The sequence below is a fragment of the Monodelphis domestica genome, chromosome 4 (genome assembly GCF_027887165.1).
Source record: "Monodelphis domestica isolate mMonDom1 chromosome 4, mMonDom1.pri, whole genome shotgun sequence".
NCBI lineage: Eukaryota > Metazoa > Chordata > Mammalia > Didelphimorphia > Didelphidae > Monodelphis > Monodelphis domestica.
Genome location: NC_077230.1, coordinates 351,851,884 through 351,874,074, shown reverse-complemented (window position 1 = coordinate 351,874,074; position 22,191 = coordinate 351,851,884). Strand labels below are relative to the sequence as shown.

Below are 22,191 nucleotides of genomic sequence, written 5' to 3'. Positions count from 1 at the left end.
TTTCTACAGATACATATTAAATCTAACTTTTCTAAAGTTTCATTTATTTCCATTACTTATTTCTAATTTATTTTTTTTGTTAGATTCATTTTGGATTTTAGAAGGAGAGAATTTAAGTGACTCATTTGCAAAAGGCCACTAGTCACCACTCAAATTATTTCATATTTGTCCTTTTCCTCATAGGAGTTCATTTAAAATTATGCTGTTTATGTTTCAATATCTTTTCTTCAGAAAAACCTTTAGGATAGCCCTTCGAATCTGTTTGGTCTTCACACTATAGATAATTGGGTTTAGCACAGGGGGAAGAATGAGGAAAGCATTAGACATCAAAGTGTGAACAAATGGAGGTGCCTTCTTTCCCCACCTATGAACAGCAGAGAGTCCAATGAGGGGAATGTAGAAAATAGCCACAGCACCAATATGGGAGATGCAGGTGCTAAATGCTTTGTATCGTTCCTCTGGGGATGCAATGTTGAACACAGAATGAAGGATCAACACATAGGAGATACCAATCAAAGGAGCATCCAGACCAAAGGAAAAAAGGAGAGCAATAAGACCATAGAGGCTGTTGACCCTGATATCAGAGCAGGAACATTTGATCACATCAGGATGGTAACAGTAGGAGTGAGAGAGAATATTATCCCTGCAGAAAGAAAGACGCTTAAGAAGAACAAGGAGAGGAGTCATGAGTATAGTCCCTCTTGCCATTATAATCATTCCAATATGGATAATCTTGGTTGGAGTGAGGATGGTGGTGTATCTCAATGGGTTACATATAGCAATATAGCGATCAAAGGCCATGGCCAAGAGCACTGATGACTCCATGACAGTAAGGAAATGAATGAAGAACATTTGGCTAATACAAGCATTCCAACCAATTTCTTGTATATTAAAACAGAGGACACCTAGAGTAGTGGGCATAGTGGAGAGGGACAGGCACATGTCGGTGGCTGATAGCATGAAGAGCAAATAGTACATGGGTTCATGAAGGCTTTGATTGGTGAGGATGACAAACAAGATCATGCTATTCCCAGAGATGGCAATGGCATAGAGGAAGTAAAAGAGTATAGAAACCCATATGTGGGCAGCTTCCAGGCCAGGAATGACTGTTAGCTTAAATGTCAAAGATATGATTGTATTATTTGGCAAAAGCAACATGATGGGTTGAGGAGGCATCATTCAAATGGAAAAGATCCCAACCTGCAATAGTACAGAGAATGGTAGGAACATAGAGATACTTCATGGCAAAACCCAGATGATCCCACAAAGTATAGTACTATGCTATTACCTTCTGCCTTCTCCATAGAAATGGGTTTATCTTCATACTCCAATTCAACTGACAGAATAAAAGAGTCAGAAAGCATGTTAATGAATATTGTCACTTGGGTATAGCTGTGATTATGGTAATGAAGGAGCCAGAAAATGGAAACAAGGGTTGAAAATTGTGAAGATTTGGGTCATAAGTGGAAAAGTTAAAAAAACTAAGGTAATTTTAAGATGGGAAATAAAATGACTGAGGAAATGAACCAAACTGTCTTCAAATATTTAAAGGGAGGTCATTTCATTAAAGAGAAAGATTTATTCTGCTTAACTCCAGATAGAAGTATCAGAAGCATGAGGAGAAAAGACCAAGGAGGACTTCTCTACTATGATACATATGGTATTCCTCAATATGATGGTCCCCTAAAATGATTATGAAAATTATTATTCTTTACAAAACAGATTTAGGGATTTCTGTGTTTTCAATTACTTTTGATTTCATTGTAGATTAGGTTCTCTGAATATGAAAACTCATCCCACCCATACAGATGAGATATTTATTTCATAATATATTCATGAACAGTTTTTCTGGGACATTGAAAAAGAAATAACGTGCTTTTAACACCATAGCCAATTTGTTTCCAAAAAAGGACTAGAAACCAAGTTTTTTCTTGATTCAAAGACTATTTGTTTATATTTATAGCACACTGCCTATCTGTTGTTCCTAAAAAAAAATTATTGAATATTCTACCTGGCTTTGGAAAACACATTTTAATAGGGGCATAATACAAACTAGACAGTTTCTAAGGAAGAGCAGCCAGGATAATATGAGGTTAGGAAATCATGATATCTAATGAATACTAGTGCAACCAGGAGTATTGAAACTGGCGAAGGGAAAACTAGGTTGGGATTATAGGAGGGGGCTCATAAAAAACAGTTTTCAGATAACTAAAATGTTGCAATATGGAAGGGAAAAATGATGTGTGGCTCTAGATGGGATAATAAGGCCTAAAGAGATTATGACAACTGACAATCAACTAATGATATTGAAATAAAATAAGAGTTAAAAAGAAAGTACACAAGAATTTAAGAGTTAGTCAATGTAAGGGAATTCAGGCTACACACACACACATATATATACACATATATATATATATGACAACCCAGTACAGGAATGCTACTTTAGAGTCATCAAAAAAATAGGCTAAGTGTTCTGATTAAACTCTTCAATGTTGAAAGAAAGAAAGAAAGAAAGAAAGAAAGAAAGAAAGAAAGAAAGGGAGGAAGAAAGGAAGAAAGGGAGGAAGAAAGAAAGGAAGAAAGAAAGGAAGAAAGGAATGAAGAAGGAAGAAAGAAAAAGAAATGAAATGAAGGATGAAGGGAAGAATGGAAGAGATGAAAGAAGATAGGAAGGAAGGAAAGAAGGAGGGAATAAAAATTTAAAGGCAAATATTACATCTAGTGGGTAGCTTAATACTATTTCATGAAGCAAAATTCGAGTCTTTCATCTTGTTGAAAAGCTTTTATGATGGTTTATTCAAGGTGATCTGTGACACATAAAAGAAAAATGAAAAGTTCAATTAATTTAAGATGCATAAAATTATTGGCATCTTAAATATCCATAAAAGCTCAGAGTTTCACATTGAACTGAGGCAAGTGAAAGTATTTAATGACCTCCCTTTTGATAGACTGAATATATGAAGTGAAAAAACTCACTACTTGATTCTGCAATGGTGTTGTTTCTCCACTGTTAATCCCAACAATTTTTGGAATGTAGAAATCTATAACAGGCCAGTTGATCACTACCCTGACAGAAGATAGTCAATCTCTTCCCTCAGATTACACAATGGAGATCAGTTTTATGGGACATTTTACAGGCAATCAATCCATCAATCAGCAAGTATTAATTAAGTGCTAAGGACTTTTAGAGAATTCAAAAAAGCACCTCCTTCTCCCCACAAAAAGAAAGAAGGAAAACATACATAGTTTGTCATAGTTGAAGTTGTAATCTTTAGAGACAGAGAAACAGGATTTATTTCAATTTCAGTCCTTAAGCACTGACAGACTGAGGGCAGGTAACTTTACACCTCAAACCATTAGTTTTCTTCTCTCTAAAATAAACATGATAGACTAACTAGCTGAAAGGATTATTGGAAGAAAATGAAGTAGCAATAAAAAAATTCTTCTGGCCCCTCTAAGAGAAACCATGAAATTGGATTTAATTAAATAAAAAGTATTTCTTAAGCCAATAATTTGTTGCAGATACTATGCTAGCAATGTAAAGTGGACTTTCAGGGGCAAGTAAATAGCAGAATGGATAGAGCACCAGGTCTGGAGTCTGGAGGACTTGAGATCAAATCTGGTCTCAGATACTTCCTCTGATTGTGACCCTTGGCAAGTCACAACCCTAATTACCTGGCCCTTAGGGCTCTTCTGCTTTAGAACAGATGTTTAATATCAATAACAAAGCAGAAAGTGAGACTTAAAAATATAGTGGACATTGGTTACTGTGGGGATTCATCTGTGTTGTTCAAAGGGGGTCAAGAGTCATCTGATATTACAACCCATACTCCATGAATCATATTTTTCTCAAATATCCCCTTTGTTTTCTGACATCCAGACAGAATACAGGGAAGGTATCTATAGGCTTTCTCTGCAGTTGGCCTATTGAGTTAGCATTATCACTATGACTGTTCCTCTCCTATAGAGCTAAGCCAGATACTTACCTGGACTCTTCATGAAGAAAAAAATCTTACTTTGTCTCCGCAAAGTTTCACAGCAGAAAAGAACTGAAAGTAACCCCAATGAGAGGAACTTTATCCTAAGGCAGGTGAGAGTCTACCTGCTGCTCACCAAAGCCCTTGTGGTAGAAACCTCTGGAGAGAAGAGGTTGGAGGGAGAAAATAAGAGTTACAAATTTCTCTGTTATCTGTGACTATCCCTTGACAGAATATCCCTTGAGCCAACTTATTCCCTGCAATGCATCTGGGTGAGAAAATTCTTAACCCATTCATAAATCTGATGGGTAATATGATGGGGGAAAGACATTGAGTTCATTGTTTGAATGTTAAGGATAAGATGACTGCTGGATATTCATTTCATTATATTGAATAGCAATTGGAGATGTTAGACTGGTATTCAGGAGAGAAGTTAAAGCTGGAAAAGTAGATTTGAGAGCCATCAGCATAGAAATCATTGATTATGTGGGTGTTTATGAGATTGCCAGTGATAAAGTATCGAATAGAGAAAGAAGAGGGACTAGAATAGATCCCTGTGGCTTCCCACATTTAAAGGGCATGTCTTGGATGATGATCCAGCAAAGGCTGTAAATTGATTGAGCAGAAAAATAGATAGAAAAACAGAAGAAATCTGTGTCCAAAAATCCTAGAGAGAGTGATTATTGAGGAGGAAAAGGTGACTGACACTGTCGAAGTCTTCAGAAATGTCAAGAATGAGGAATGAGAAAAGGACTTTGGTTTGACAATGAGGAGAATATTAGTAACTTTGGAAAGAATAGTTTTGATTAAATTGTGAAATTGGAAGCTACACTGTGGAGAGTTAAGGAGAAAGAAGATAAGAAGCTGAGGTACCCACTGTAAGTGGAATTTTCAAGTTTACTCACAAAAGGCAGGATAAATATGGGACAATAGCTATCAAGTATAGATCAAGTGAGGGAAGTTAGGCCCAGGGGATAGAGTGCTGAGCTTGGAATTAGGAAGACTCATCTTGATGAGTTCAAATCTGGCCTCAGAGACTTCCTATCTTTGTGACCATGGGCAAGACACTTAACCCTGTTTGCTTCAATTCTTCCTCTTAAAAACAAACAGGAGAAGGAAATGGTAAATCACTCCAGGATCTTTTCCAAGAAAAACTCCAAAATGGGATCAGAAAGATCAGACAAAACTGAAACAATTAAACAACAAAATGGTCAAATAAGTTTTTTTTTTCAAGATGGAGAAAACAATGGCATGTTTTGGGGTACAAGAGAAGGTAGACAAGGAGAGAATAAATATAAGTGAGAGAATGGAGAAGATAGAGAAAACTGTTGAAGAGTTGTGGATGGAATGGTATCATGCTTGTGCTTTGCCTTGACAAAGAGAGAGGCTGTCTCAATAAGTGAGATAAGAGTAAAAGAAGAAATAGTGATGGAAGACATGAGGTTGATGTGAGATGGAAAGGAGAGGAGAAGAGGGAGATCTCTTGGCTAATGGTCACAAGTTTTTTTTGTTTTTTTGTTTTTTGTAAAACATGAAAACTCTAAGTGAAATTTCTCACTTCAGAGGCTTAGGGGATGGTGTTAGGGAGTTTGAGGAGGAATGAACAGATTTGGAAGAGCTGTTGTGTTGAGTGTGTGAATTTTAAAACTACTCCACCCTATTCAGACCATTCTTTAGAAGATCAGATTTAGCTATTTCCTGATCAATAACAATAGAGATACTTGGAATAATAGAATTAGGTCTTGGAAACTACATTCTCCACCCTACTCAGTGTAACAAGATTAGGAAGGGCTGCAACAAACTCAAGATTTAATTATTTGAGAATATGGCCTTCAACATACATGTGCAAAAAAAGGACAGACCTCTGGGCAGTCTTGGGTCAAACTGGAGCCACCATTGGCACATGTGAGACATAGGAAGTGAGGTAGAGAACAGCTTCTGAAGTGCTTGGGACTTTCTGTGAGGAGGGCTAGAGTCAGTTCGAGGCTGGTGCTTGAGTTTGGAGGAGCCCCACAGACTGCTTTCCTTCAGATTGGTCACGTGAGTGATAAGGACTGATTCCTTTCCCTGCCTTGGCTAATCAAGGCCTTAAGGCCCACTTTGGCTCAGCCTGAGACAGAGTAGTTCTGAGTTAAACTTCTTTCCTTCTCTCCCTTTTTCCTTCTCTCACTCTCTGCCTCTGTCTCTCTCTCTCTCTGTCTCTTTCTGTCTCCTTGTCTCTCTCTCTGTCTCTATCTCTCTCTCTCTCTCTGTCTCTCCCTCTCTCTCTCCCTCTAATAGTTTCTTCCTCCTATTGTAATAAAAACACCATAAAAAAATTTAGCAGCTGATGAGTGAGTGTTTTATTTAGGAATTACATGACTGAATTCCTTGGCAACCTTAAATTAATATATATCAGTCTTTTAAAGGGATTTCAAACATTATTTTATTTGGTCATTTTCATTCATTGTTCATTGGAAACAGATCATTTTCTTTTCCTCCCCCCAAAACCCCCCACCACTTCCCTAGCCAACTCGTGATTTGTCTGGGTATCACATGTGTCCTTGCTCTGAACCCATTTCCTTGCTGTTGGTATTTGCATTAGGGCTCTCATTTAGCGTCTCTCCTCGATCATGTCCCCTCAACTTCTATAGTCAAGCAGTTGCTTTTCCTTGTTTTTTTTAGTCAAGCATTTGCTTTTCCTTGTTTTTTTTACTCCCTCAGTTTGTCCTCTGCTTGAGGATAGTTGTTTTTTTTTTTTCTCGTAGATCGCTGCAGGTTGTTCAGGGACATTGTAAAGCCATTACTGGAGAAGTCCATTATGTTCTCTTGTACCACAATGTGTCAGTCTCTGTGTACAATGTTCTCCTGGTTCTGCTCCTCTCACTCTGCATCACTTCCTGGAGGTTGTTCCAGTCTCCATGGAATTCCTCCACTTTATTATTCCTTTTAGCACAATAATATTCCATCACCAACATATACCACAATTTGTTCAGCCATTCTCCAATTGAAGGGCATCCTCTCATTTGCCAATTTTTGGCTACCACAAAGAGCTCAGCTATGAATATTCTTGTACAAGTCTTTTTCTCCATTATCTCTTTGGGGTATTTTAAAGTGATTTCAATATCACAGTTTGATGACTGTGTCTGTGTGATGAAATACCCTCAATCTTCTTAACTTTCCTAAACCTTTTCTTACTGTGACTATTTTTAATAGCTTAATTTGATCAGCTATACAGGTAAGTAAATTTGGATATTTTTTTTCTTTTCTCCCTCTCTCCTTAAATTAGATAGAACACAGCTGTTTTAAATCTTAGCAACAGGGCCCTAAGGTCCTGGCTGGGAGAGCTGTTTCTAAATCTCCTTTCCCTTAGGGAACAACTGCCTAGATTAGGAGTGGAAAAAACCTGTAGAAAGTTTTTGCTTTGTCCTGCTCCCCACATATTTTGTGAAGACCGTTAGAATAATTATTACAATATATATATATGTATATATATATATATATATATATATGAATACTACATTCTTTGGCATTTATATAGAAGTTGAAGAAGTAGGGACATTGAGGAATACAGCATACCTCCAATTTTTTATATTAATAGGTAATGCCATTTTTGTACTCCTCAGCACTGTGTTTAAAGATGCTAACATAAAAAAATTAATTGAAGCTGAAATTCAGAAAAAAACTCAAAAAATTGAGGACATAATAAAGATGCAAGAGAACATGCAAGCCCAATTTGAAAACTTAAAATGTTTCTTACAGGATTAATTGGCAAAGATCCGCCCTACCAAAAACAGAACCTTTCAGAAACTTTGAATGAGGAAATTTCCTTCTGTGAAATAGACATGGAAAACACCTTCTCTATAGCTCAGTTAGCAGACTGCTTCTCTCGTGTAGTGCAAATTTGGACTGAATTGAATCCCCAAAACCCTTTCCCTGCAATCCCAGTTTCTCATTTTCCCTCTCCTACAGAAAACCAAATTCCAGCCCAAAGGAGATCTTGTCCTCCTAGAGAAACTTGTCCTAGTCAAACTGACCCACAGGTACAAAATTCAACAAGAGGCCTGTTTCCTCTAAGAGAAGTACCTGAAATAGGACAGAATGGGGATGTGGTGACTTTAAGACACAGGATACCATTTACTCCCCAAGAAATAAATGAATTTATACAAAATATCCCCACATATGAACAAGATCCCTTTCTAGTAACAAAAAAGATGGGAGACATATTTTTTCAGTATAATCCATTTTATAAGGACATTGAGAACTTGTTATAGGCTTTTTTAACTAAACGTGAGAAAAATAAAATAATTGCTCATGTCAACAAAACCTGAGGGTGTAATGCAGCACATTGGCCATCTCAGGATCCCGAATGGGACTATAACAATCCTGAGGATTATCTACAACTATACTGTTGTAGAGAGGCCATCCTAACAGCAATGAGGGAATGTGCAGACAGTACAGATAAGTGGATTGAACTTGAAAAAATTAAACAAACTGAGGAAGAATCACCCTCCAGATTCATGGATAGAATAATCGAGTTTGGGGACAGATACCTGGATTTTGACCTAACTAAAGAGAATAGCTTAAGACAAGTTAGAAGGATCTTTGTCAATAACTCTTACAAAGTGATTAAGGATTATTTTAGAACACATTGTCCAAGATGGACAGAGATGAATTTTGAAGAATTGCGAAAAACAGCTAAATATGTTTTAAAAGGAAACAAAGAAGAGGAAGAAAATAATGATGCCATGGAGGAAATGAAGAAAGAAATGAGATGTTTAAAAGAAAAGATAGCTAAACTAGAAAGTGGGCATGATAATGAACCAATGACACTTGCCCCTCTCCAGAAATCTGATTATCAATCTATTACCTGCAATATCTGTGGGGAAAAGGGCCACAATAAGGTAGAGTGTAGAGCTTTTCTCGAGATTATAGGAAGGAATATGCAGTTTAATAACAAATACAGAAGTGATAATTATGTGACCACATGAGGTAGAAGCACTGTTGCTAAGACATAGAACACAAGCATTCTCTGATCAGTGAATAACAAGGTACTAAATAAAATTGTTAAACAATGAAAACATCACCTTGAAGAGCTGTTCAACTCTTAACCCTGCCACCTTGCTTCCAGATTTACCAACTTCAGGAGAACCATTACATAGTTGTAAAAGACTAGTGTCCATGACAGAAAAGCCTCGAGATGATCTCTTGGACACTCCCTTAAACAACTCAGATCTGGTCTTATTTACTGATGGTTCTTCTTTATGAGAGATGGCATACTCTACACTGGAGCTGCTGTAGTCACAGAATTTACCACTGAGTGGTCAGCTTTGCTGCCCGCTAATATCAGTGCTCTAGGAGCAGAACTCATAGATCTGAAACATGCCTGTATAATTGCCAAGGGTAAAAAGGCAACAACTCATATGGATTCTAGATATGCTTTTATCATTTGTCACTCAGTCAGGATGCTCCAACAAGGATTTTTAACCTGAGCTGGAAAATCCATAGCTAATGCAGAAATTATTAATGAAGTTCTTTCTGCTCTCAAACTGCCTAAAGCCCTAGCTTAGTTCATTGCTCTGCCATACAGGTGACTCTGACCCTGTCTCTAGGGGAAATAACTGAGCAGATACTGCTGCAAAGCTAACCGCCATAGAAGGGCCTGGATTAATTTTAACATTAACAACCACTGATGATTCAAATTTATCACTTTCCTATAATGAAAAGGAGGTAGAAAAATGGAAACAAAAATTTAAAGCAAAACAGATTAATGGAGTATTGGTGACATCTGAAGGGAAAGCCCTGCTCCCTAGAAGTTTCTATCACCAAATTTTCCAATCTGTTCACAAAAATGGTCACTTTGTTACCCAGGGCATCCTGGACTCTGTTAAGAGAGTATGAATAGCCCCCAGTATAACTAGCATACCTTCTAAAGTGTGTTCACACTGATCTACCTGCCAGGCATATAACCAACACGCCTTTCGTGGCAAAGCTTTTGGTGGGCGTCCTCTGGCTTATACACCTTTTCAGCACCTACAGGTAGATTTCATAACAATGCCAAAGGCTGGACCTCATACATTTTGTCTGGTCATTGTAGATCAACTGACCAGATGGCCAGAAGCACTTTCTGTGACCCAAGCCACAGAAGCTTTTGTTGATAAGGTGCTTTTAAAAGAAATTATTCCTCACTTTGGCTTGCTAGCACATATTGATTCAGATAGAGGAAGTCATTTTACTGATTCTGTCTTAAACCAAATATATTCTTGCTTGGGGATAACTTCCAAATTCCAAATTCCATGTTCCATATCATCCCCAGAACTCAGGTCAAGTTGAAAGGATGAATAAAGAACTTAAAACTACGATTGGCAAATTATGCACTGAGACCCATTTAAAATGGCCTGAAATTCTCCCTCTGACCCTATTTTATCTAAGAAGCAGGCCTAGAGGAGACTTACATATCTCACAATTTAAGATACTTTTTGGACATCCGCCTATACAGGCTAAGCCTTTCTCCCTGGCATATACATCACAATTAGGGGGAGATACTATTATTGCTTCCTATATACAGGAATTACAGCATAAACTGCATGAACTCCATGAATCCAGAACTGCAGGACAAGCCGGACCACTAGACTTTTCACTTCAAGACCTGACTCCAGGAGACAAAGTGTATATTAAGAATTTCCAGCATACTGGAGCAACTCAGACATCCAACTATATGTCACAATTCAATCATAGATATTATTTTTGTGGTTTATATGTATATGTAAATGACTAGTTAAATTGTTTTCTCTCAAATAATCACACATTTTATTGCATAATTCTTCTATTATTTGGGGTCTTCATGTAATTAGCACAATGTCTTTTGCATCTAAGAGCATCTGGAACAAGTGATCATCCATAGTGAATCCTTCTGCCATTTAAATTTTGTGTAGGACATGGTCCACAGAAGAAACAAACATTTTTATCTAACATATGTGTTGTTCCGTGCCCTTCCTATGATTCTCTTGAATTTTGTATTTGGACATCAAATTTTCCATTTAATTCTGGTCTTTTCTTTAGGAAAGCTTTGAAGTCTTCTATTTTATTAAATTCCCATACTTTCACCTAAAAGTATATAGTCAGTTTCGATGGGTAGATGATTCTTAGTTGTAGACCATATTCTCTTGCCTTCCTGAATATAATATTTCAAGCATTGCAATCCTTTATTGTGGAAGATGCCAGATCCTATGTAATCCTGACTGGGGCTCCTTGATAACTGAATTTTCTCTTTCTGACTGCTTGAAGTATTTTCTCCTTCACCTATAAACTCTTGAATTTGGATATGACATTCCTGGTGACTGTCTTTTGGTGATTTAATGTAAGGGGTGATTTATAGATTCTTTCATTGTCTATTTTTTTCCTCTTGTTCAAGAATACCTCATTTTCTAGGTGACCAATATTTTAAGCTCTCATTTTCTTTTTGCATTACTTTTTTTCCTTTTTCCCATTTTTCTTTGACCTGTTTGATTTTCAATTTCCTTTTTGACTTCTTCCACAGATTGAGATCAATTTTTGGATTTATTTTGGCTATTTTTGTTTTGATGTTATGCATGTTGTTACTTGGCTCTCACTAGGCCCTGTTGGTTGTGTGCTTTTCTCCTTGTCCTCCAAAATTTTTCTAGAGTTAAATGTTTATTTTCTATTTTTTATTTTCCAAGCCTTTTTTTGCCTGTGAACTAGGAATTCTGAAAGCTACTTGCTGCTTCTGTCTTCTCTGCTGCTGACTTGCAGGATTTGGCACTGTGAGCTATTTTGTCCTAGAGCTAGGTCTTCACAACAGCAGTGCATGTTTGAAGGGGCCCAGCACTATGGACTTCCAGATCTCAGTGTGGCAAGTCCTGGGACTTCAATATATGGTTCTGAGCTGCTCTTTTGTTGGTATAGCCCATGTTCCAGGATCCTGAAGTTATCCTATACCCAGGCTTAGTACCTGGTTCAGTAAGTAAGGGGAGGTGGTTGTCAGCCAGTACTCCATTGTGTGTAGTTTTATTTCTGCTTTGTAAACCATAAAATTTCTTAGACTTATGAATGTTGGAAATTTCCCCATTGGGAAATCTCATACTGGAAAAAATTTCCTACTGATAGTAAGAACTTTATTGGAATGCGAAACACCTTGGCATGGGAGGATCCTTCTCCTCCCTACCTAAGACTACTTTAGGACAGAAACCTTTTGCTAAACAATGGAAAGGGCTTTGACCTAAGCTTAAGCATAGAACAGGAAGTTCTTTGAGTCATGATTGATTTTAAAATTGATACAATAGAGATACTTGGAATGATAGAACCAGGTCTTGAAACTACAATCTCCACCCTACTCAGAGTAAAAGGATTTAGGAAGGGCTGCAGCAAGGATCAAGATTTAATTATTTGAGAATATGACCTTCAACAGACATGTGCAAAGGGGCAGACCTCTGGGTGGTCCTGGGTTAAACTAGAGCCACCATTGGCACAGGGAAGACATGGACAGTGATTGGTAGACGTGAGAACTGAGGGGAGGGAACTTAGATGGCTTCCTTAAAGATAGAGGAGTCTGAGGACTGGTGGAGGTCAAGAGGTTTTGCTCTGAGAGGTTGTGTTCTGAGAAGTTTTGCTCTGAAGGAGTCTGAGAGGAGAGAGGTCCTGGAGGGAGAGCTCCTGGAGAGGTCTGGGAGGAGGGCTTGCTCTGAAGGAGGCTGGAGGTGGAGGCCCCTGAGACTGTTTCTCCATTTTGGTCACGTGAGTGATAGGGACTGATCTCTTTTCTTTGCCTCAGCTATCTAAGGGCTTGGGCCTTTTGGCCCAGCCTAAACAGAGGGGGTATTTAAGCCCTATTCCCTTCTCTCCCCTTTCTCTCTCTCTCTCTCTCTCTCTCTCTCTCTCTCTCTCTCTCTCTCTCTCTCTCTCTCTCTCTCTAATACCTTTCTTCCTCCTGTTTGTAAATAAAAACTCCATGAAAAGGTTGACTGCTGACTTGAGTTTTCATTTAAGAATTACATAGCTGAATTCCTTGGCGACCTTAAATTAATATATATCAGTCTTTTAAAGTGATTTCCTTGTCACAGCTTCCCCATTATCCTATAAAAATCAACTCTCTCTGCCTAGCTTTCAGGGTGTGTTCAGTGGGAGAACCCTCTCACTCCATCTTGCTGTGGGTTTTTTACTTTACTATGTAAGCTTTGGGCTTATTTTACTCATTTTTCTCCTTTATCTTACTTAGAAAAAATGGGGTTCATTTTACCTTGTCTCTATCGAATTGAAAGATCTTGATTTCTGGCAAAGGTAAGTATATAGGAAAATCTGAGATTTAAAAAAATCAAAGATAGTGTGCTAGCAGGGGATCAGGAAAAAAAAAGTTTGACAGGTACGTGAGAAGAAGGGAACAGATAAAGAGGAACACCACTTTCTTCCTTGGCAGATCTGTCTAGAGAAATGGAGTTGGATCTGACCAGAGTTGAAGGGTAAGAGAAAAATCCCCTTCAATCTCTGCTCCTAGAACTCCCTGCAACTAGAACTCACTGCCTCTGACAGAAGCAGCTGGCGAACCCACATTAACCATGCCACCACCACCTTTGAAGATGAACGACATCGATGTCTTGCCGCTGCGCATGAACGCCGACACCAGGCCACAACTGCACCTGTAACAACTGGCGTCTCATGCCTCATGTGCCACAAACTTTGCGCCTCAATCTTTGGACTTCAAAGCCATATGAGGGTACATCAATAGATGATAATGCACAAAGACAATTGTCATTCTCGGCCACCGAGAGACTACCACTATTTTCTTCTTTAGTTGATTGTATCTATGATCCCCTTTACTACACTGAAGATATCTGATTTCTCAATTAGTTAAAATATCTTTTTATTAGATAAAGGGTTTGATATAATAGCTTAGGAAAGAGGGAACAGGACCCTGAACTATATTTCCTCCTATAGTTTCTTCAGAGGTTTGAAGCTCAAGTCTAGGGACTAAGTCCAAGACAATCTTAGTATCTTTATAGGTTCAAGATGATTGTATTTCTTGGCACAGAGATATAGCTTTGAAGAAGTCTTAAGAAGGCTAAGCTATTATCTTCCCTAAAGGAAAAAAAAAGTCTCTATCCAACCACTATGAGACAGATGGTTAGTCTGGATCTTTTCTGTTGAATGAGGGATTGGTAACTAGATAGGCTTAGTGAAAATTGCTCCTTTCCTCTTTAGTTCAAAACAGAAAAAGCTGAGTCCTCAAATGCTCCTCTCCTTTTCTTAACTGGAGGTTCCATTCCCATCCCTCATTGGCAGCCAGAGTTCTATCTCCTTTTTCATGAGATAACACTGCAAATCCAGTTTTTGTATTTTCTTCAATATTTCTCTCTTTCACAAAAGGTGTAGGGAAAACTAGTAAATGTGATGTGATAATTCCCAGGTTCTTCTGGCATTGCCAGTTTATTGAGATGCACAACTCATTCAAAGATGAATATGGAGTTTCATCTAAAATATCAAAAGTGTTTAATACCATGAAAGAGATAGAGAACATTAAAAATATAAAATGAATGATTTTGATTACATTAAATTAAAAATGGGTTGTACAAACAAAACCAATGCAACCAAAATTAGAAGGAAAGACATCAATTGGAAAATCATGGAAAGACTCAAATGAAATTATAAAGACTGAAACTAGCAGAACCAATAAAATATTGCATAGAGCAACTGAAATGTTGATTGAAAATAAAATGTGCATGTCCACTTCCAGAAAAAGAACTGATAAATAGAAACATCTAAAGAAAACACACACATACACACGTTATATTTTTTATAATATGAGAACATGAGGGATGAAAAGAAATACCTGGGAATTTTAATGTAAGAAACAAATACATTTTAAAGTGAAATTTAATTACTTATTATCTGTCAAACATTGTACTAAGTACTGAATCATTGGGTCATTGAACAGTTCCTACACATTTTTAGTTGGCCAAAAAAACCTATCCTTGCCTTTACCCATTAACTCTGACCTAGCACTCTAAGTTACAGTTTATTCATGTATAAAACATTGGACTAGGTGACCTCTTGAGTTATTTCCAACTCAACAATGCAGTGCACCTTGAGACATAATTGATCAACCAATCAACAAGCATTTATGAAGTGCCTATTATGTGCTAGGCAGTAGGAAGAAAATGAAACTATTCTTGCAATTAGATTACATTCCATGATTTTAAAAATTAACTACTCAGTTTATTTTTAATATTTAAATATTAATAGATTCAGTTAACTCCCTCCATCTGTTGCTTCCCCCATTAAAGAAGGCATCATTTGACAAAAAGACATATATATATATAGATATAGATATATAGATATACACATAACAATGTCTTATTTCTATTTATCTGTTCTTTCTCTGGAGCTGGATATTTACAAAGAATATTTATATTGCTATATATAAAATGATCTCTTGGTTCTGCTGGTTTCACTCTTCATTATTTCATGTTTCCAAGATTTCTTTAATAGCTTGTTTGCCCTTTCTTACCATGCAGCAATATTCCATCATAGTCATAATTCAAAACTTTTTTTTCACTTTGTGCACCATTGTACAAAAATTTTAATTCGTGACAATCAACTTTATTCATTTTATCTCTAACAATGCTCTCTATCTTTTTTATTATTCATAAATTCTCCTATTCATAAATCTGATAGGTAATAAGTTCTAAGTCATTATAATTTGCTTATGCTATTTCCTTTATGAATAGGCCATTCATTCATTCATTCATTCATTTTTTATCTTAGTAAATGTTGATAGATATTGGTTTGTACCTAGTTTCTACCAGACTGTCTTCTAGCTTTCCCAATAATCTTGACCAAACAATAAATTCTTATTCCCAAAATCTGATCGTCCCTTTTGTGAAACATAAATTTAATATACTCTTGTACTAGTATATGGTGTATGTCTGGTCTGTTCCACTGATAAACCTTCCTTTTTCTTAGTCAATACCAGAAAGTTTTGATAATTACTGCTTTGCTATATGGTTTATAATCGGTTACTGCTAGATTAGATTTCCATTCTTTAGATTTTTTTCATTAATTAATTTGATATTATTGACTTTTTGCTTTTCCAAATGAATATTGTCATCATTGTTTCTAGTTCAAATTTTTTTTTTGGTAATTTAATTGAGATGCTAGAGAATAAAGATGTTATATTAGTTAGGTCTGATATTTCATTTAGAAGTGGATCTACCAATCCACAATCAATTCTTGCTTACTATTAATATTTTCCAGTTATTTAAATTTGATATTACTTGTATTGAAAGTGTTTTATAATTGTTTATGGAGTTCCTGAGCTTGTTTTGGCAGGTATGCTCCTAAGTATTTTATTATGTCTATGGTTGTTTTGAATGGGATGTTTCTTACTCTCTCTTCTTGCAAGATTTTGATGATAACATATGATAGATGTTCATTAATTGACACTAATCCCTCTATTTCTCTTCAAACAGCCTCCTTCAGATAATATTATTACAGAATTTGAAAGAGTAGTATGTAAGATGACAAGAGAAGAGTTTAAAGACAAATAGATACAATTTGATAGTTACTTCTTGGCTATTTCTTTTTAAGTACTTATAACAGTAAGCAATTCTGAAGATTGGGACTTATGTTTATGGGAGTCACCATCCTGAAAGAGTCTTAACTACAGTTTACCCATAGAGAAAAAGATGCAAAGGAATATTTAGAATGAAAATAGAATGGGATGTGTTCTATGTGAAGGAGAAACAGAATAAAATTAATGAGCATAAGGAGGAAAAATCACATTTCATATTTAAGATAAAATTGGGGAAGACAATAATGGCAAAATGGGAACTCTAATTAATAAAAATAATATTACTCTATTTGTCTGGTCCAATTTTAGGAAATAATGAAGTATAACTTCTAAAACTAAGAAATCATAGCTTTAGGAAATTAGAATGAGCTGTGCAGGAAGGTGGTGAGCACTCCCACTTAAGAAGTTTCAAAGCAAAGATTCAATGACAGGTACATAGAAGGAGAAACTTTAATTCAGAAATTGTTCTAAGATCATAGACTTTGAGCCAGAAGGGATTCTAAAGGTCATCGAATGCAACTTTACTTCAAAGATCAGAAAGCTCAATCTAAGAGTGGGCTTAAGGATTTTATAAAATGATAAATATAGTGACAAGGCTGGAATTTGAACCTTCATTCTTAGACAACCAATCAAATATTCTCTCGACTACACCCTACTTCAGGCTCTGAGGTCCTTTCCAATTTAGGGATTCTATAAGAAAACAAGGTTGTAAATACCTCAGGGATTAGTTTCATAGCTAAAAGGGAAACATAAAATGGAAATCAATCAGAAACTGCAAGGAGTATAAGAAATGGGGATTAGTGATCTAGCTTCCAGTTTACTCCTGCCTCCATATTCTGAAGATCACCATGAACCAGTAAAACAGATACATTAATGTTCAGAATGACATAAGCAATATAATACAAAACAAATCTCCTCTCAAATATCTGCTATTTTTACATAGAAAATAGTTCATTTCTGACTGATTCTATACTCCCCGACCTACTATATGCTAGTCAAGGTGTCTCAATATTGCAATATCTGTGGAAACATCCCTTGCTCACATAGAAAATGAAGGAAGTATTCACCCATGGCATACTTTGCAGCCATACTACAATGAGCAATGGAACTGAATTTCTCTGGAAAATCAGAGCAGGAAGTAAAATAATTACTAAACAACCTCTATGTATATTTTTTGACACAATATTTGTTATGAGCCTAATCTGAAAACATCCAACGATACTTCAGAAACCCTTGTTTGCCACTCATCTAGGACTATTTGAGCCGAAGGAATTCATTATACTGAAGAGACTCACATTATTAGTTGAGAACAATCTCAAATGCTTCTCAACTTCAAAACAGATATTCTAACTCCCTGGTTAGTAATGATCTCCATTTCTATTCCCTAGAAATGGGGGGGGGGTTGCATAATGATCTGATCATTTAATCTGTAAGAGACAAAGAGACATTTGGCCTACTATCCTATCCCTTTACAAATTTATTTCTATGAGTCCAGTTCAGTTATTCATCTAAATTGTGTTTCCATTTGTAGCAACTACACCGTGCATGGAAAAGGATAGAGTAAGTACTTTATCAATATTTATGGCATTATATTTTTGATATCCCATTTAGAGTGAGGGAGCTCATTGAATCACTTTAGGATATCATAGGTTCTCTCATTTGAAAAGGAATTCAGGAACCAGAAGAAGAATACCATCCATATGCATCAATCAGTCATGTAGCCTCTGCCTGAAGACCTGTGACAGGGAAGAAGTGAGAGGTACTATTTTCTGAAGCAGATCATTCTATATAACAATGGCTGTTTTGGACACCTCCAGTTCTTAGAATCTCTGAATCTTACCTTGTTCCTTGAAGCTTCACAGATTCAGAAATAGAAGACAGCTTATAAATTTCTTAGTTAAAAATTGTCATGTTATGAAATGGAAAAACCTAGAAAAGTAATATGATTTTCCCAAACTGATACAGTTGGTAAGTCAGGACTAGATCATTCATAATATTTACTTTATTGACAACCTTTTGGTTGATAAGGATCAAGTAATGCCCTGAAATGTCTCATAGCCTCTACTGATGGGTAAGTGTTGTGGGGTGGAAAGGAAAGAAGGATTCTTTTATTTAAATTCAATCAATAAGCATTTATTAAATGACTTTTAATGTGCCAGGCATTCTGGTAACTGGATTTATAAGTGAAAAACAATTTAAGCAAACCGTATTTGCAATGACCTTACATTTACTAGTTATTTTATTGATTTAAAAATGTTTTTTGGTTAATGAAAAATCACCTTCCCTTGCTCCTAACTTTTTTCCCACTGAAAAAATAATTTAAAATAAATATAACAAATATGTATAGATAATGAAAGAAACTCATTAAGATGCATACATATATAAATGTGTATATAATATATGTCTATAATATGTATAGTATATATGTATATATGTAAATACATGTTCATAGATGGATGATAGGGTCAGAGAGAGAGAGAATTAATAAAATCATGGAATTTTTCTCTTGGTTCTGTAGAACTCACTCTGCATCAATTAAAATATCATTACTTAGGAACCTTCTCCTTCAAAATGTCTTACAGTACAAAAGCATTTAAGCACACTCATATGCCATACTTTCTTCAGTACTCCCTCCCTTAGTAGATAATTATTTTACATAACAAAAAGAATTGCTATAAGAAGTGATAAAAATTCTTTTATTTCCAACATGAGAAAATTTATATTGAGCATCCACATGTACAAAATTGATATGTACAAAATCTATTATATAAAAATATTATTAGTTGCTCTTTTATTTTTGTATATGTGGATATTTTCTATTTTTTAAATCTTTGGGGTTTAGATGTAGTACTTATACCACTAGGAGAAAGATTCAATTTAATGACATTTTTATCCTATTTCCAATATTTTTCTATCTTCTTTCACAACAGATTACTGAAAAAAATCCCCTTGCCCTCAAATGCGAAGGTATTCTTCCATTCAAGCATGAGGGAAAAAAAGAGAGCAAAATGATTACCACATAGCATCATATCTGCAGTCATATCAGTGTGGAGATCTGAAATTGCTTAAGGTGTAGAAGTTCCATTATGTATCACAACCTTTCTGAGACTTAAGTAAATAAATATTAAAGTGTTGATTGAGATAATCTAAGGTTCAGTGACTTTCCCAGGATGATATAGCTAACAGGCAAAAGATAATTCAAATAGAATTCTTTTTAAATCAAGTCCAGTACTATATCATTTGTGTCATAGTTCCATTCATTATTATATTAAAATAATGAAAATCTCTCTGTTTCAGTCCATATGCAGAAGACTTCTTAAATATTCATTCTCCTTTGATTAGAGTGCAAAAGTGCTCTCATGTTATTATCTCTTATGCATTTGTCTGAAAAATAATTAGGTATAACTTCATCTAAACAGAAATTTCTCTTAACAATACTTTAAATGTATAGCCGTCATCTACAGTATGTTTATTATAATAAAAGATTCACATAAATGTAGGTATTTTTATAATAATTTTAAAACGTTTTCAAAATTTCTTAGTCTCAGAATAATCACCCTTGTTTTTTACTCTTTGAGATTGGCACTTGGAGCACTGATTATTTCCTCAGCCTATGCCAAAGATGTTCCCTCACCTCAAGTTCAGTGATGAGAATGATGACTCTAAGAGCCATTCTGGGTAAAAGAGGGTTTCCACCAAGGTTGCCTTCATGACCTCATCTCAGTCAGGTAAAAAGTAAGGAAGTAGATTGGTCTGTGTCAAGGTACCTTCTGGCAAAAAATATTTACTACTCTATCCCGAATCTGTTTGGTTTTTACTCCATAGATGATGGGGTTCAGCATTGGGGGAACCAGGAGGTAGATGTTAGCCAACATTACATGGACTGCTTGAGGTACATGATGGCCAAAACGATGGGACAGAAAGGTGAAAAGAGCAGGTATATACAAGGCCAGAATAACACAGATATGTGAGGCACATGTACCAAATGCCTTCAGTCGGGCATCCCCAGAGGGCAGACGTAATACAGCCTGTAAGATCATGATATAGGATATAGCAATGATTATGATATCAAAACCAACCACAGAGAAGGCCACAAAAAGACCATATCCACGATTTGCTCTGGTGTCTGCACATACAAGTTTCAGTACAGCCATATGCTCACAGTATGACTGAGGAATGATTCTATTATGGCAAAAGGGCTTCCAAGTGACCATAAAACAGAATGGGCTTACCCACAACACACCTCTTATCATCACGGCCATACCTAATTTGGCCACCACTAAGGGAGATAGGATAGTTGAATGGCGGAGTGGGAAACAGATGGCTACATAACGATCCAGAGCCATTGCCATGAGAATCCCTGACTCCACAGAAGAGAAAGTATGAATGAAGAAAACCTGAGTGAGGCAGGCATGATACTCAATCTTACAAGAACCAAACCAGAAGATTCCCAGCATCTTGGGAAGGGTGGAAGAGGACAGAACTAAGTCATTGAAAGCTAGCATTGCCAGGAAGAGGTACATGGGCTCATGGAGGGTGTGGTCAGTACGTATCACATGAAGTATTATGATATTTCCCACCATGGCCACAGCATACATGGCACAAAATGGGAAGGCAATCCAGAACTGGGCTTTTTCCAATCCTGGGATTCCAAGAAGGATGAAAAAAGGAGGGTGGAGAGAGTTGTTCCCAGATGTAAGCATGATGAGATCCTTTCTGCATGCCATGCTTTCTGTCTTTACCTGTTAGGAAAAAAAATTCTAATCAAGTAAACTAAACTATAAATATTGATATGTTGAGAAATTGAGAAAAGTTGTATGAAATTATGAACAGATTGAAAGCATGCAAATAAAATAGGGTAATGAAGAAATTGATGCCTCTGAAGAGTAAATTCACCTCTTTTAATAAAGGTTTCATTTATTAAAACATTTGAAAATAAAGAGTACAAAAGAGGAAAATTGTGCCTTTTTGTTGGATCATGTAATTATAACTAAGTCATGCCCATCACTTTGCAGATACAACCAAAAACTTATAAAATAATATCATCAAATGTCATTGTAAAATTAGCCCATTTTCTTTTAAATCTCACTTTTTGGTAATTTTTATTAAGGGTTTAGATAATTGACTAATTAACTCAGTGGATCTTATACTATGAATCGTTTGCTATCTTATTGCTATTCAATCATTTTTCAGTCATGTTCAATTCTTCATGACCCTATTTTAGAATTTCTTGGAAAAAAAAGATTGAAATGGTTCGCCATTTCTTTCTCTAGTTCCTTTTACAAATGAGAAAACTAACCCAAATGGAATTAAATGACTTGACCAGGATCATATAGCTAGGAATTATTTCTGGTCATATTTGAACTCAGGAATATGTCTTCAAAACTCCAGGTCTGTATGTGCTGCTTTTTTTACTTTTCAGAAGTTTCTTTATGAAATTAAATGTCACCTTTTTCAAAATTGCCCCCTTTCCTAAGACTTTGTCAAAGGTTTTCTTTTTCTTTTTTTTTCAAAGTTGTGTTTGATTCTTCTACCTTTGTAAAAAACACAGGGAAAATACACATATTGCTCTAATATATTTTGGTGCGAATAAAGTAGAATTGAAAAGGAAAATCAAATGAGTAGAGAATAAAAGTTATCCCATGGATATGA

General features: G+C 36.0%; 2 protein-coding genes across 2 annotated transcripts; both read right to left on the bottom strand.

Annotated features, from left to right (window-relative positions):
- Positions 1 to 213: 213 nt before the first annotated feature.
- LOC100618376 (olfactory receptor 51F1-like) lies at positions 214 to 1,271 on the bottom strand. Its single transcript, XM_007491130.2, has one exon. The coding sequence runs from the start codon at positions 1,177 to 1,179 to the stop codon at positions 214 to 216; it is 966 nt and encodes a 321-aa protein (XP_007491192.2). The 5' UTR covers positions 1,180 to 1,271.
- Positions 1,272 to 20,297: 19,026 nt separating this feature from the next.
- Positions 20,298 to 21,242, bottom strand: LOC100019474 (olfactory receptor 52R1-like). The gene has a single exon (XM_007491129.1). The coding sequence runs from the start codon at positions 21,240 to 21,242 to the stop codon at positions 20,298 to 20,300; it is 945 nt and encodes a 314-aa protein (XP_007491191.1).
- Positions 21,243 to 22,191: the final 949 nt, after the last annotated feature.

What these genes read in the sequence shown, in the direction of transcription:
- LOC100019474 (XM_007491129.1), bottom strand. Translation starts at nt 21,242, where the DNA reads ATGCTTACATCTGGGAACAACTCTCTCCACCCTCCTTTTTTCATCCTT.
- LOC100618376 (XM_007491130.2), bottom strand. Translation starts at nt 1,179, where the DNA reads ATGATGCCTCCTCAACCCATCATGTTGCTTTTGCCAAATAATACAATC.